We start from the raw sequence: 14,705 nt of genomic DNA, 5'->3' as shown, positions 1-14,705 counted from the left end.
CTGAGGTAGTTCAAGAGAGCTTCCAGTAATAAAGGAAGAAACGGGGAGAAAAGGGTGGATGGGGTTTTCTTTGGAAATGAAGATAAGGGAGTAATTTTTGCTAGGCTACTTATAGTGAGTTTGGATTAATCTGATTGGCTAACTAACAATTGTAGATGAGAGACCAGCTGCGGTCAATCCTAACATGTGCTCCTCTCGAAATTAGTTTGTGAAACTTCACTAAAATTGTGCTATACATATAAAATTGTCATCACTCACTGTCCCTTATACTGCATCTATGTTCTTTCCATTACTCAGTGGATGACTTGCAGATCTCCTGTTACCGCATCATGTGCAGTATCTACTCACTGGGCACCGTAAAGACTCCTCATGCTGAGAAGTAAGGAAACAGCTTTAAATATGTACATTTGTTTTATATGTACAATATTATAAATATAATAATGAATGTGATATCACACAGCCAAAGACCAGCTCTAGGAGAGTGTCTGGCTCATCTTGCTGCCGCCATGCCTGTTGCCTTTCTGGAGCCAAACCTCAACGAGTTCAACTCATACTCTGTGTACACTACCAAAACCCCACGAGAGAGAACAAGTCAGTAACTCACTCAAAACATATCACATTAACAGTCTATGCAATCAGCTAATGCTTTCTTAACACTGGAACTACCAGAATTCTTTAACTATAAGAATGGCCACACTTCATATATTCAAATATTTAATGTCATATTTACATTTGAAGGTTCTGTTGAGATTATGGAATTACAGATGCTGTAGATTAGTTTTCGACTGTTCTAAAGCATAGCAATACCATGATATATTTGCAGATATTCAAGAAACATGCTACAGTAAGTGAACATACTTGTCACAGGCTTTGGAGGGTTCCTTTAAAAAAGAACACAGTTACAAATTACTTAATCAAAACAGTATTCAGTAACTTAATCCAAGCACCAACGTATAAAAGTATGTAACCTGATTACTTTTGGATTGGCTTTATGGTCAGGTATAACTGTAAAAAATCTAAAACTAATTTTCGAAATGAACATTTCTAACAACCAAAACTATATATATATATATATATATATATATATATATATATATATATATATATATATATATATATATATATATATATATATATATATATAAAAGAGTAAAACCTATTTAAATTAAGCAATTGTGTCTCATTTTCACAATTTGGTAATACAGTCTTGAAAATTTATATATTTATGTAAATGCCATACAGACATAGGTACAATGTAATAAATAAATTTTTTATGTATTTTTGTATCCTGATTACGTAACACTGTTATATGTATTCTGTTACTCTCCAAGCCTGCTTGTTAAACTGATAAACAATGCTAAAGTCAGGTATCCTTATTGGTTATTAGTCAGTTATTTCATATTCTATATGAAAATGTTTTTGTTTTGGTCTCTACACTCTCAGAAATAAAGGTACGAGAGCTGTCACTGGGGTGGTACCTTTTTAAAAGGTACAAATTTGTACCTAAAAGGTCCATATTAATACCTCAGGGATACATATTAGTACCTAAAAATTTCTAAAGTATTCCTCTTAAATTTTTTAGGTACTAATATATTTTTTTCAAGGACCAATATGTACCTTTTAAGTACGTGTACCTTTTGTAAAGGCACCACCCAAGTGACAGCTTGCGTACCTTTATTTCTGAGAGTGTATAACCCTCCTGCTGCAAGTTTGCCCAATTACATTTGACACAATGGGTTGCCATTAATAGTCAGTTATTTATTTTTTTATTTGAAAATACCTTTGTTTTGGTCTCTATAACCCTCCCGCCGGCATTTTACCAATTACATTTTGGCACAATAGGTTGCCTTGTTGGAAAGCAGCGTATTTCATTTCAATCTTGATGGCTTTTTCAATATATCCACATGAGGTAGTTTTTAATTAGCAAATTATACATATTCGACTTAAACATTAGCATAGTAGCTTATATTGTAAGGCTTGCATATCAGACATGATCACTTTTATTGGTGTCCTCAATCTGGCAACCTGCATTAGTGTAATCGGAAGAGGACAGGCCGAGTAAAAAGAAAAACCTCTGCACCTTAAAGAATTTATTGCTTTTCTTTCTATTTTATGAAGGCATTACCCTAAAAATACAGTTTTTTTTTTTTTTTTTGTAATATAGTCTATAATTGTTTATGACTTACTACAGTGCCCAAAAGATGCATATCTCACTTTGTCCAGCAAGCAGGAGTTTTTTTCAGTGCAAGATAAATGTTGTTTTTTAAAGTTTGAAAGACATGTCTAAAGTAAAGTGATGTTTTTTTTTTTTTTTTTTTTTCCATGAAAATTACTTTTTTGTTAATACAGTTGCTAGGCAAAGGGGGCATACATGATGATGGTGATGATGATGATGAAGCCCCACCACCCTGACTATTACACAAACATCACACATTTCAGGGGAAGAAAGGTCAACGAGAGGTAGCTTTTAAAAAAAGAGGAATTAAGATACATTTGGGAAGAGAGAGGCAAAAAATAAACCATCAGGGGGAAAAAAGCTCCAGCAACCAAGCACATAAACACATATACTGTACATAGACACAACATCTTTTTAATAAAACAACATTTTTAATGTCTGCACTGGTCACCAGGTCTTACCAATCTTGTTGCAAAGCCACTAGTTTCACCTCGATGTTTTCCAATTTTTACCAACGTTTTAATCCAGCTGGCCAGCTTAGAGGGATTTTGAGCCACAATGACCGGTTTCATCATTCGTTGATACCCCAGGGCCTCGCAAAAGCAGAAATCCTTTTATCAAAGTTTTGAACAGATAGATATCTTTAATATCCTCCAGGGACAGAGCAGCCAGACACACGACGTGCCACTTCCCCTACCCGTCTATCGCGTATCCAGCTGCGAACGTCCACGCTGGACAGGTTTGCACCCCGAACCCAAACTTCTGGATGGTGTCAATTCCGTTCAGAGACCACATTCAAGTATGCGTAATTAAAGGCACAGAATAAAGTATAACAGATGCTAAATCGAAGGTGGTCAATTTGATCATTATGACCATTCAAGGAAGAAACACAATTTTAGATTGAAATATACACATATTTAAGACAATTCAGGGTTTTATTGTTTTATTGGTTCTATTTTAACAAAGCTCAGTCAAATAACAGCCTCAGTTTTCCTTGTGTTAACTCTCTTTTAATCCATATTCTAGTTCTGGGTCTCCCCAGTCAAGTGCAGGAGCTGTGTCTGGACATCCCTGAGCTGGACGTGTTGATGAAAGAAATCGGGCATCTGGCAGAGTCTGGGGCCCGTTACACAGAGATGCCCCACGTGATTGAGATCACCCTACCTATGCTCTGCAACTATCTGCCTCGCTGGTGGGAAAGGGGACCAGAGAACTTCCCAGAGCAGGAAGGCTGTCTGTGCACCGACGTCACCTCCGAACAACTCAATCAACTCCTGGGAAGCATCATGAAGATTGTCGTCAACAACCTGGGTATTGATGAAGCATCCTGGATGAAGAGATTGGCAGGTGAGCGGCAGCTAAACATGGAATCTGTAATACTTTAATTATGGATCTAGATGTGTCCCAGTATTGTGGTCAGAGATATAAGAGGCACAAAATATTGAGTTAAAAAAAAAGACGGTTACCAATATGGAAACAAAACAATGCAGATGACATATTAATGCAACTTTATGCAGGACCAAAGAACACACAGAGTTACATCATGAGATCAGTCCAAAACAATATTCCAAAACAGCTTAAACATGCATACTCTTAAAGAAGTATACTTTAAATTCATTTTATGAAGTAGCGTATTTAGGAACGTTTCTATGCAAATTGTGTAAATCGGTCCCATGGTTTGATGGTGCAAAGCAGTTGGTGGTCAATGCTAATAAGTTAATAGCTCAACCTAAAGCTGATAAGTTACTCATAGTTCTTCTTGATGTTGCTCTAAAGTGTTTGCTCAGCCAATTGTGAGCAGAGCAAAGCCAGAGATGCTCAAATCTCACTTCATCCCCACCATGGAAAAGCTGAAGAAACGCAGTGGAAAGGTTGTGGCTGAGGAGGAGCAGTTGCGTATGGAGGGGAAGACGGAGGTTGACAGTGAGGGAGGAACTATTCGAGATGAGTTTGCTGTGCTATGCAGAGATCTGTACGCTCTTTACCCTCTACTCATCCGATATGTGGACAACAACAGGTATCACTCGTTTGCAGGATTCTTTTATGATCAGTTTCAATAAGATTATCGCTCTGAAGAAATCCTCTCTGATTTGGTTATTTTTGTCGTTTAAAGGGCAAGATGGCTGACATGCCCTGATCCTGATGCTGAGGACTTGTTTAGGATGGTTGGAGAAGTCTTCATCTTCTGGTCTAAATCGCACGTAAATTCATTTTTTCCTTACTTTATTAAATTAAATTCTAGTCTTTTCTCTACTGTCTATCTAATTTCATCTAGTCTCCCATAATACCATCTCAACTCATGTCTTTTTCTGATGTCTTGTTTTTTCTTGTCTTTATGTTTGCATTTACATTTAGTCAATTAGCAGATGCTTATGTCCAAAATGACTTACAAATGAGGGGGCATTCAGCTATTAAGCATAAAAAAAGGCAATACACACAAGTGCTACTTATACAAGAGTGCGAGATTTTTTAAGTGCTCAGGTGATCACCAAAAACACTAAAATTATTTGTTAACAGCACCACCTATTGGCTAAAAAGGGCCAGATCGATAAATTCAACACAGGCTCATTGTGGAGACGTACCCCTTTATACATTTCTGGAGAGCGCAAATAATGTAGCCAGACTTACATATAGCTGCATTTCGTCTTTGAAGCGAACACTACGGGTCGACAACTTACCTCTGTGTGGACCGCTTTTTCAATGTTACCAGTTTGCCTAGTAGCTTGTCTTGTTTGTTGGCATACTTGAGACATGAAGAGAAGTTGACCACAATGACATGGTTCGAGTCTGGCAAAGAATAGTAAAACAAAAAGAAAAAAAATGAATTAAACAAGTAAACAACAGGATGAGAACATGGTAAGATACGAAAATGTGGTAAAAGTCAGGTGGCCGTGTGGGATTTTCTTTAACTGGATTAATTTGGAAAACACTGTCGGTTGGGTTTAGGAAGGGGGGTGATCGGGCTAATCAATGCTTTTGAAAACTATCAGCTGGATTTAGGGAAGGGGGTGGGTAGGTGATTGGTTGGTTTGTCAGTCAGTCAGTTGACAGCGACCTTTGGTGAGTTTATGCAGGAATAGCAGACATGAATGGCACTTGCGAGAGAAACTTGAGATCTGAAAAATTGTACACTGCTGCCTCTGGTGCATTCGCAAAAACAAAAACTGAAAAAAACATAGCTTCTGGGACGCATTTTGTGATCTCAAGAAATGTAAATAGACCATTTTAATGTGTTAATGTCATTTGCCTATGAACATTTGATTTGTTATCAAACTACTTCATAAATGTAACAAAAGGCAATTCAATCATATATTGATGTTAAAATAGCTGTGAGAACATTATTTTTTATTAGGTTGACCTTTTTTGGTACTCAGAAGCTATGTAAATTAAGAATGTAAAACAGGAAATATGTCAAGACCATTCTTATTGTTTACATCCCTTAAAATAGTCTATAGGGGTACGTATCAATAATGAGCCATAGGTTGAATAAATCAAAAGAATTGTATTTAGCATTTCTCAGCCATTTTGTAAAATCATTTTAATATGCATTTAATTACTTATTGTTGTAGTTTTTCCCAAACATGCTTACTTCATTATTTTATATCTGGGGCTTGCAGAGATATACTCGTCATTGTTCTTGTCTACTTTACTTTTATTCTTCTTTCTCCCTCCTTGTTTTTTCCTCATTTTCTTTTGAAATTAACCTAGTTCTCTCTTAAAAACTATTTGATTACAATCTCTATAGAATTTCAAGCGAGAGGAGCAGAACTTTGTGGTGATGAATGAGATCAACAACATGTCTTTCCTTACCGCTGACAGCAAAAGCAAGATGAGCAAGGTGAGTCTGTCCACTTATTGCTTAAACTGACCTTTTGGATGAACATGAAGTTGTTTTATTTACCATTTTCATATACCCTTTTCACAAGATGGTGATAATGTGTTTTAACAGCATCTTAAATCCACTGAAGTTTTTAATATTTTTATTTTACAAAAATCTCAAATTTAAAAAGGCTAAAACTATGCTTTGTATCATGTATCAACTTTACATCAAATTACAAAAAATAAAAAATTATAACTAGTTAATGTTTATGTAAGGTGTTTTTAATGCAGCAACAGTAAATTCAAATTGTTCTGGCTGCTGTTATTGGTCATACACAATTAGTTCCTTTTTTGAAAGTCATGAAAACAATATTGTGGCATTTTTTTTTTTTTTTTGCTATTTGAGCAAATTGGAATGCAAAAAAAGTAATACTCTCTCATTCACTGCTCTCTAAGACGTCATTTACACTGCAGATCTTGATGGTCAATTCTGATTTTGTGATGGAATCCATTTTTATAATGACCTGCTTACATTATCTCATATATAGTGACTTGTATCTGATGCAATGGCCTAAAAAAAAGAGTGTGTGCTGACTGGGACTGATTCTCCATTGCTGTTTTATTCTGTTTGCAGGGTTTATTTTTTCATATTTTTATTTATATATAGCATTCTTAAGTTCTGTGTCATTTATTTTTCTCAACACAGTTGCCAAGGATATTTTTGACAAATTGATTTGGTATAGTTATAGTTATGACAGAAAAGTTCTAGTTCTAATTTTAATCATCTGCTTTTAATCTATAGGCTTTTTTAAACTGGTGGGCATTTTAATGTCATGTCCATGTAGCGAGATTTATGCACCAAGAGGTTCATGATGCTTAAGCATCTTTAAATGCATTAACTAGTAGCTAACCAGCAGGCACACAATGTCATAAGATGGTAATATTAGGTTAGATTTAGGTCATGACAAAAATTCTATGTCTAGCCAGCGTCTAAGGACAACGTTATTTTGATGTCCAATAACGACGTCAAATGAGACAGACATTTAGTTGATTTTAATTTGTGTTGGAAAGTGACCAAAATCCAACGTCAATCCAACATCTTAAACCAACATCTGTTGAAGTCAAATACTGACATTTATTTCGTCAGGTATGGCAAAAAAAAATCCAATGTCTCATAGACAACATAGTGGTAACGCCCACACGACATCCAACTGTAACATCATTAGATGTTGATATTTGGTTGATTTTAGGTTGGACGTTGGACATTGATGCCAGCCTGACGTTGGGCTCTGACGTCAACTTGACTATCATTTCCAAACAAAATGCATTGTCAATCTGACATCATGTTGACGTCCTTTGCCTGCTGGGCATATAAAAGCTTTTTTGTTCTTGTATATGAGATTTAAGGTTTGGGTTCATGCAGAACTTTGAAATGAAAGCTTCAGAGTTTACATCATTTGCCATCGTTTTTATTGACATGTGACTCGCATTGACAGTTGAAAATCAGATTCACCTGCTTTTACCACAAACACAAGGGCACGTATCCGATTCAAATGAGATCAATTTCAACATATAAATGAGGCCTTAATCTGAGCAAATCAGAATCCATGTGTACCCGATCTGGGCCACATGGGAGAAAATAATCAGAATTGAGTCACTATGCAGTGCAAATGCAGCCTAAGTTTACACAACAATGGCGAACTGGAAATGTAAAAAGGGTGTATGAATTGTTATTGACTGATTTCTATGAAATGTTCTTTAATAATAGAAAAAAAAAACATGTTAGGTTTGTTAAAACTCCATTTGTTCAGACAATTGCTGACCTCATGTCCTGTTGAGGACAGACACTGTTTCTGCTCTCACAGGCGGTTTATAGGGCTGTTGATGTTTTTATTTATTTATTTATTTATTTGTCCTGTCTGTGAGGGTGTAAGTTTTAACAGTGCTGTCTCTCTCTGTGTCCTGTCTTGGTGTGGATTCGGGGCCTGTAGGCCGGAGATGGAGAGGTCAGACCGTGTTTTTGCACGATAAAAAAAAGAGCTGTGCTGATCGCATGGCGCAGAATGTTGGGTTTTTCATCAAACTCCCACACACACTGGCCAATGCTCACACATCATACACACAAAAGTCCAAACCCTCATTCACTGCCAGTGTGTGTGAGGTCTGTTGTTGCCTCGTTTGATGAAAGCCCTCAGCCATAGACTTTAGTCTCAGGATTATGGCACTCTTCAGCTGAATCTTGAACTCCCGCTGGACTGAGTTCCATCATCCTGACAGTGATTTTGATTGATGTGCCTCTAATGGATTTTGATTGCTGCAAGTTCTTGCAGACTTGTCTGGTTCCTTTTCTGTTTTCCAGTTTGATGTTAAGGTTTGAATCTTTTTCTTCCACAAGCTCTGGTGGTAATGCTCCCTCACTAGAGCAAATATATCATTACCCATCACTTATTCTTCGCATATTTCAGAAAAAAAAGCAATAGCCACATTGGTAATGTACACTGTAAAAATATTAGTAAATAAACAGTTTTCCATATGTGGTGATTCATGTTTGTTTGTTTTCTTCACTTATTTATGCTTTTGGGTTTTATTATGGGATCTTGATCTTTTCTCCAAAAGCGTTTGATGTTGAAATGTTTAAAAAGTGACTCTTGTTGACATTTTTAATAGTTTAAAGTCTTGTGTTTGTGTTAGAAATTACGGTACAAAATCCTGGTAACAAACTGCCATACGGTTTTTGTTATTTTACAGATTTAATTCTCTGTATGCAATTTCCTAAACAACATCTTGTCTCAAACTACTAAAATGCAAATAAAAGTCACAATGCTACTGTAATTTGTAGTGTTGAATTTTCAACATCAAAAATGGACAGAGCAGAGATAAAACTCCCATAATGCAACTCACAACTGTAAATAAACAGAAAACCCATGTAAACCACAAAATACGGAACCTGTGAAATTTAGATATTTTTTACAGTGTAGGGAGGGAATATGGCTTGTCTTGTCACAGAACAGTTCTCATTACATCTCTCATCTAATATTTCCCTCCCTGTTTAATATCCACTTAAGTGGTACTTCCCGCTCTTTTTATTTGATTCATGTGACTTTTGTGACCATTCTTTTGACATGTTATTAATTGACATTACCAAAACCCAACTCACTCGCTCACTTTATTAAAAACTTTGTGTCTGTTAGATGTCAGTTAATCTGGTATTATTTACCTTGCAGGATATCACCTCCTCCTCTGTGCTGTGAGACTGCCATTACTGTAAAACTATCTGTTATCTCCTCACCATGGGTTCCTCTCAGCCTGAATTCATTTAATGTTTACTCATCTTTTCTCTCATTTAATAAGGTAGATTCTCATCGCTCTTGTTCACTTCTCCTGGGTATCTAAAATGTGGCTTATTTAAAAGATTATGAGTGATAAAGTAAAGAGGCAAACATGGTTGTAGTGTTGTTACAAGATCCAGTACTTCGATACCAATTTGGTATACTGAATAAATAAAACAAAACATTAGCAAAACATTAGGTTTTCTAAACAACTTAATTGTCCATGTTCCAGAACATAATTCTCTAGCTCGATTCCTGGAGAGCCGCGGCTCTGCAGTTTTGATCCAACCCTAATCAAACAACTGATCCAACTAATTAATGTGTTCAAGAGGACCAGAGACTATTAAGCAAGTCTGTGCAGAGCTGCGGCCCTCCAAGAATTGAGTTTGAGATGATTATTCTAAAAAAAAAGTGCAGTACTGAAGCACACAAACACTCGTCACCTTGCTCACAGATCACACTGACACATATAGTCATACTGAAATATCCAATTAGGGCTGCAACAACAAATCGATTAAATAGATAAAAATCGATTACTAAATGCCCTGGCAATGAATTTCATAATCCATTTGTTGTGTCGTGCGACACAGGAACATTTGATTATTAAAAAACACTGGCGCTGAGTGAACACAGTCTCTCTCGCACACTGATACAGAGTTCAGCCCCTCATAGACAGGGATGAGGAGGAAGGGATTTCAACAGCAGGGTCCTACTTTTGTTGCGTTTTGAAGTGAGGACCGTAAAGTCCCAGGTGCTAATGTTTTACTCGTAATCCAGCTTGACAAGCATTACAAGTTAGCGTTTGCTCGTTTACTTTTAGAGCGGCAACTGAGAAAATCAAACTGAGCTTTGGCGCGGTGTCTGGCACTGAGCCAGAGAGAGCTTGCGCTAAGCGGATGTCCTTCCAGCCGCAACCCATCTCTGGGAAACATCCACTCACACACTCTTTCACACTCATACACTACGGACAGTTTAGCCTACCCAATTCACCTGTACCGCATATCTTTGGACTGTGGGGAAAACCAGAGCACCCAGAGAAAACCCACGCGGAAAACCAAAGCACCCCGTCGAAAAAGTTTTTTTTTTTTTTTTTTTTTTGAAAACAAAACCGACTTAACCCCGCTGAGAAAAACATGTCATATTATCACAATTATGCAGCGTTTTAACTGCCTAATGCTTAATTTATGTTTTAGACATGTAAATACACACATGTACTAGTAAAACAACACATTTAGAGTTTGTAAAACACACAAGGAAGTCTAACAATCCATTCAAATATAATTTGCTGTTCTGTTTTATTTATATCAGATACACATAGTGAAAGTAACTATAAAGTTGAATCTATTCTTCTCTAAGTTCACCAGCCACTTACTTGCATGTATTTGAAGTAACTGGATAATTTACATGCTGAATCCTGGGTGTTCTGCTTTTTCATGAATAAGGCAAACGTGACAAGAACTTAATACTCCCATACTGTTTTCTGCATGAAAACAAAGCACCCACAATACCAATACTCATTCTCATGGATCTTTGATGACAAATACACAGAAGATTATCAAAAAATAACTTAAATGTCAATAAATAAATTAATTAATTGATTTTAGTAATTATTTATCATCAAAACTGTGAATAACCACTGAGCAATAAAATTTAATGTCAACCATCTCACGTTATAGATCACAATCACTTGCACGTTTATTTGAACTGGTAAATCTTCTGTTTGAGATTATATCTCATTAAGATTATTTTTCTTACCCAATTTACAAATAATTCAACTTGTTTTAAACAAACAATCACTTAATTTTGAGGTGTTTTTTTTCAGAAATCAAGACAATTTCTTATGCTATTTCATGTGTCTGGTATGTATATTGATTTGAAAATATTTAGATATTTGGATTAAAAACAGGACAAAACTACTTAGTTTATTATTATTATTATTATTATTATTATTATTATTATTATTATTATTATTATTATTATTATTATTATTATTCATTTATTCATTTTCTTTTCGGCTTAGTATCTTTATTAATCTGGGTCGCCACAGCAAAATGAACCGCCATATTATCCAGCACGTTTTTACGCAGCGTATGCCCTTCCTGCCACAAACCATCTCTAGGAAACATCCACACAAACACTCATTCACACTCATACACTACGGACAATTTAGCCTACCCAATTCACCTGTACCGCATGTCTTTTGGACTGTGGGGGAAACCGAGGCACCCAGAGGAAACCCACATAAATGCAGGAAGAACATGAAAACTCTACACAGAAACGCCAACTGACCCAGCCGAGGCTCGAACCAGCGAACTTCTTGCTGTGAGGCCACAGCACTACCTACTGCGCCACTGCGTCGCCACTAGTATTATTACTATAACAGCTCAGGGAGGATCTTTTTTGAATAAAGGTTTGGAAATTATTGTTTTGTTTTTTTTATCTGAATCATTGATTAATCAATAACATAATCGACAGATTAATCGATTAATAAAATAATCGTTAGTTGCAGCCCTATAGCCAATGCTTTAAATGTAGGTTGCTATACATATTTTATACTTATATTTATAAAAATCCCTTTAACATGTGTCTATTTAGTTTGAAAAAAGAGTAGGCAGAAGTACATAATGCAGAGAGTGTATTTTGTAGCCTGTGCTTGGTTTAAATAAGGCATAGTTTTGTTTTGTGTCCATACAAATAAACCAATTGCTTTACAAGATTTGAATCATTTTCATTTCTCGTGACTCCCTAGTATAACGTCTTCGTTGCTCCTATTTATGACTTCTCTAATCTTGTCTAGACTTTTCTCATCTTCATTTTGCTTGTCATCTTTAGTCTCCTCTTATCTTATGTGATCTCATCTCAAAGGCCAGAGGAAACTGTTTGTTGTAGAAGGCAACAGCCATTAATGGCGTCTTACAGGCACAGATTCAGAGCGTGTGTGTGAGGGACGGAGCGGCCCCAAAGCCTAGTGCTGTGTTTAAGTGTGCTGTGCTGAAGGGTGGGCAACTTACACTACTAACACTGATGACTGCTGTATGTTTAGCACTAACACTTCCTAATAAACTGACAGATAAAACATGTGCCAGTTTGGTTAGTTTCCCCATTTTCTTATTAATTAGTTTGTAATACAAAAAAATCAGCCACCATTAACACATTAGTTAACAATGTAAAAACTATAGCTAATCATAAACTTAAAGGAACACTCAAAAAACATAGACTAATTTTACAATTCCCCCTTGAGTTAAACAGCTGAGTTTTTCCATTTTTGAATCCATTCAGCTTATCTCTGGTTCTGACGGGAGCGATTTTAGCTTATCTTTCTTCTATTAAAATTTTTCTTCTATTCCAGACTGAAAAAAATTAACCTATACTCTAATTCCACCTTAACAATTAATGGACATTGTGGCCATAACATGGCTTTTGGTTTTTGAATCAAGTTTCGAATCTCGTTGTGCTCAGAATCAGTTGCAACAGTTTTTTGGTCACCCACACTGAAAGATCAGATGTGAGTTGCAAAACATAATTGTAACAAACTTTTCAGATCACGGTGATGTTTTAACTGACTCAAAATATATTTGCTGTCTATGTATTTTGATATGTTGAATCCTATCCTGGGACGATTTTCATTACACAATTGCAAATGATCATTACATTGTAGCATAAAAGAATCGATGATCCATTTATTGAAGCAGTTCATTCAAACAAACTGTTCAAAAGATCCAGTTCGTGAATATGATCCAAATGTCCCATCAATAAATGAAAATTAAACTAATTGAAACTAACAACAGTCAAAAAAATAGACTCTTTTTACAATTCCCCTAGAGTTTAAACACCGCTTAAACACCAGAGTTTTTTCATTTATGAATGGTTTTTGGGTCTGGTGGAAGCACATTTAGCTTAGCTTAGCATTGATAATTGAATCAGATTAGATCATTAGCATTTTGTTAATAAAACAACTAAAGAGTTTTGATAATTTTCTTATTTAAAGAGCTACTGTTTTGTTGTTGCTTTGTGTGCTAAGACTAGTGGAAAATTATAGGATATATTCTATATATATTCTTTCCAGCTTAATAATCAAGGAACTTTGCTGCCATACCATGACTGCAGCAGGCACAATTATATTATGCAGTGCCTGAAAATCCCCATCATCAATTCCTACATATTTGCCACCACTTGCACCACAATAAATTGTGTAATATTATTGAGCCTGCTGCAGAATCGGCAGCGAAGTTTTTTGATTAAATGAGAGATTCTAACTAACTAAGCCAGAAAATCTGCCTAGAAAATAGCAGCATTTCTTTTTCTGTTGGTCATAGTAGACAGTTTAACAACAGAACAGTGAAGCTTTAAATGTGAAAATTATCCAGTCTTTTTTTTGTAATTTATGACAGAGATGGTCTAATCCAATTCAATCATCTATGCCACAGATGTCAAACTCAGCTCCAAAAGGGCCGCAGCTCTGCACAGTTTAGTTCCAACCCTAATTAAACACACCTGATCAAACTAATTGAGTCCTTCAGGCTTGTTTGAAACCTACAGGTTAGTGTGTTGGAGCAGGGTTGAAACTAAACTGTGCAGGGCTTCGGCCCTCCAGAAATTGGGTTTGACACCCCTGATCTATGCTGAAGCCAAGCGAAAAGTGCTCCTACCAGACCCAGAAATCGCTGGATAGATTCAAAAATGTTAAAAGTCAACTGGTTAACTCTAGGGAAGTAATAAATAAGCCTATTTAAAAAGTGGAGTGTTCCTTTAAGAAAACAAGACACTTACAGAAGGGAGATGTTTACAGAGAATTGTTTCTGTATTCACATTATTCAGGTTGATAGTTTCCTTTGAAAGACTGATTTTGACACAGAATCCAGTCTTTCCAAAAAGAAACCCATATTCTTTTCCCAAATCAGCTTGTTGGTGGCGAACCCTAGGTAAAAGTGGCCTTGTGTCAGTCTAACACTGGAAGGTTTTTATAGGGTGGAGGCTCAGATGATGACCGGACCAAGAAGAAGCGTCGCGGAGACCGTTACTCGGTGCAGACCTCGCTGATCGTGGCGGCCCTGAAGAAACTGCTCCCCATCGGCCTCAACATGTGCTCTCCTGCAGACCAAGAGCTCATAAACCTGGCCAAGATCCGCTACTCTCTGGTACTTAGCAGCATGCTACCTAAAGCTTGATTAGGATGTTTGGTTTCTTGCAAAACCCAAAAAAAAAAAAAAAAAAAAAAGCTTAAGTTTTTCTTGAGTGTTTCACAACAGCAAGGCTTGACATTAGGAATAGCTCAACCTAAAATAAAAAATAACATTCTCCACTTTTTCTAAACCTGTTTTAATTTCATTCTTCTGTTTAATACAAAAGAAAATATTTTGAAGAATGTTGTAAACCAGTAG

The 14,705-nt window shown here is 36.2% G+C and overlaps 1 protein-coding gene across 28 annotated transcripts in view; it reads left to right on the top strand.

Annotated features, from left to right (window-relative positions):
- ryr1b (ryanodine receptor 1b (skeletal)) overlaps nt 1-14,705 on the top strand; it is a 243,794-nt gene that overhangs the window by 167,491 nt on the left and 61,598 nt on the right. For 15 of the 28 annotated variants that reach the window (XM_073929491.1, XM_073929471.1, XM_073929489.1 and 12 more), the window contains 8 exon segments: nt 298-379; nt 461-591; nt 3,203-3,523; nt 3,953-4,193; nt 4,290-4,377; nt 5,922-6,014; nt 7,987-8,001; nt 14,292-14,462. In XM_073929491.1, the coding sequence (XP_073785592.1) occupies nt 298-379; nt 461-591; nt 3,203-3,523; nt 3,953-4,193; nt 4,290-4,377; nt 5,922-6,014; nt 7,987-8,001; nt 14,292-14,462 (1,142 nt within the window). 28 annotated transcript variants of the gene reach the window in all.

This window comes from Danio rerio, chromosome 18, assembly GCF_049306965.1.
Source record: "Danio rerio strain Tuebingen ecotype United States chromosome 18, GRCz12tu, whole genome shotgun sequence".
Taxonomy (NCBI): Eukaryota; Metazoa; Chordata; class Actinopteri; order Cypriniformes; family Danionidae; genus Danio; species Danio rerio.
The sequence above is the reverse complement of the archived record's forward strand: the minus strand, read 5'-3'. Positions and strand labels throughout refer to the sequence as shown.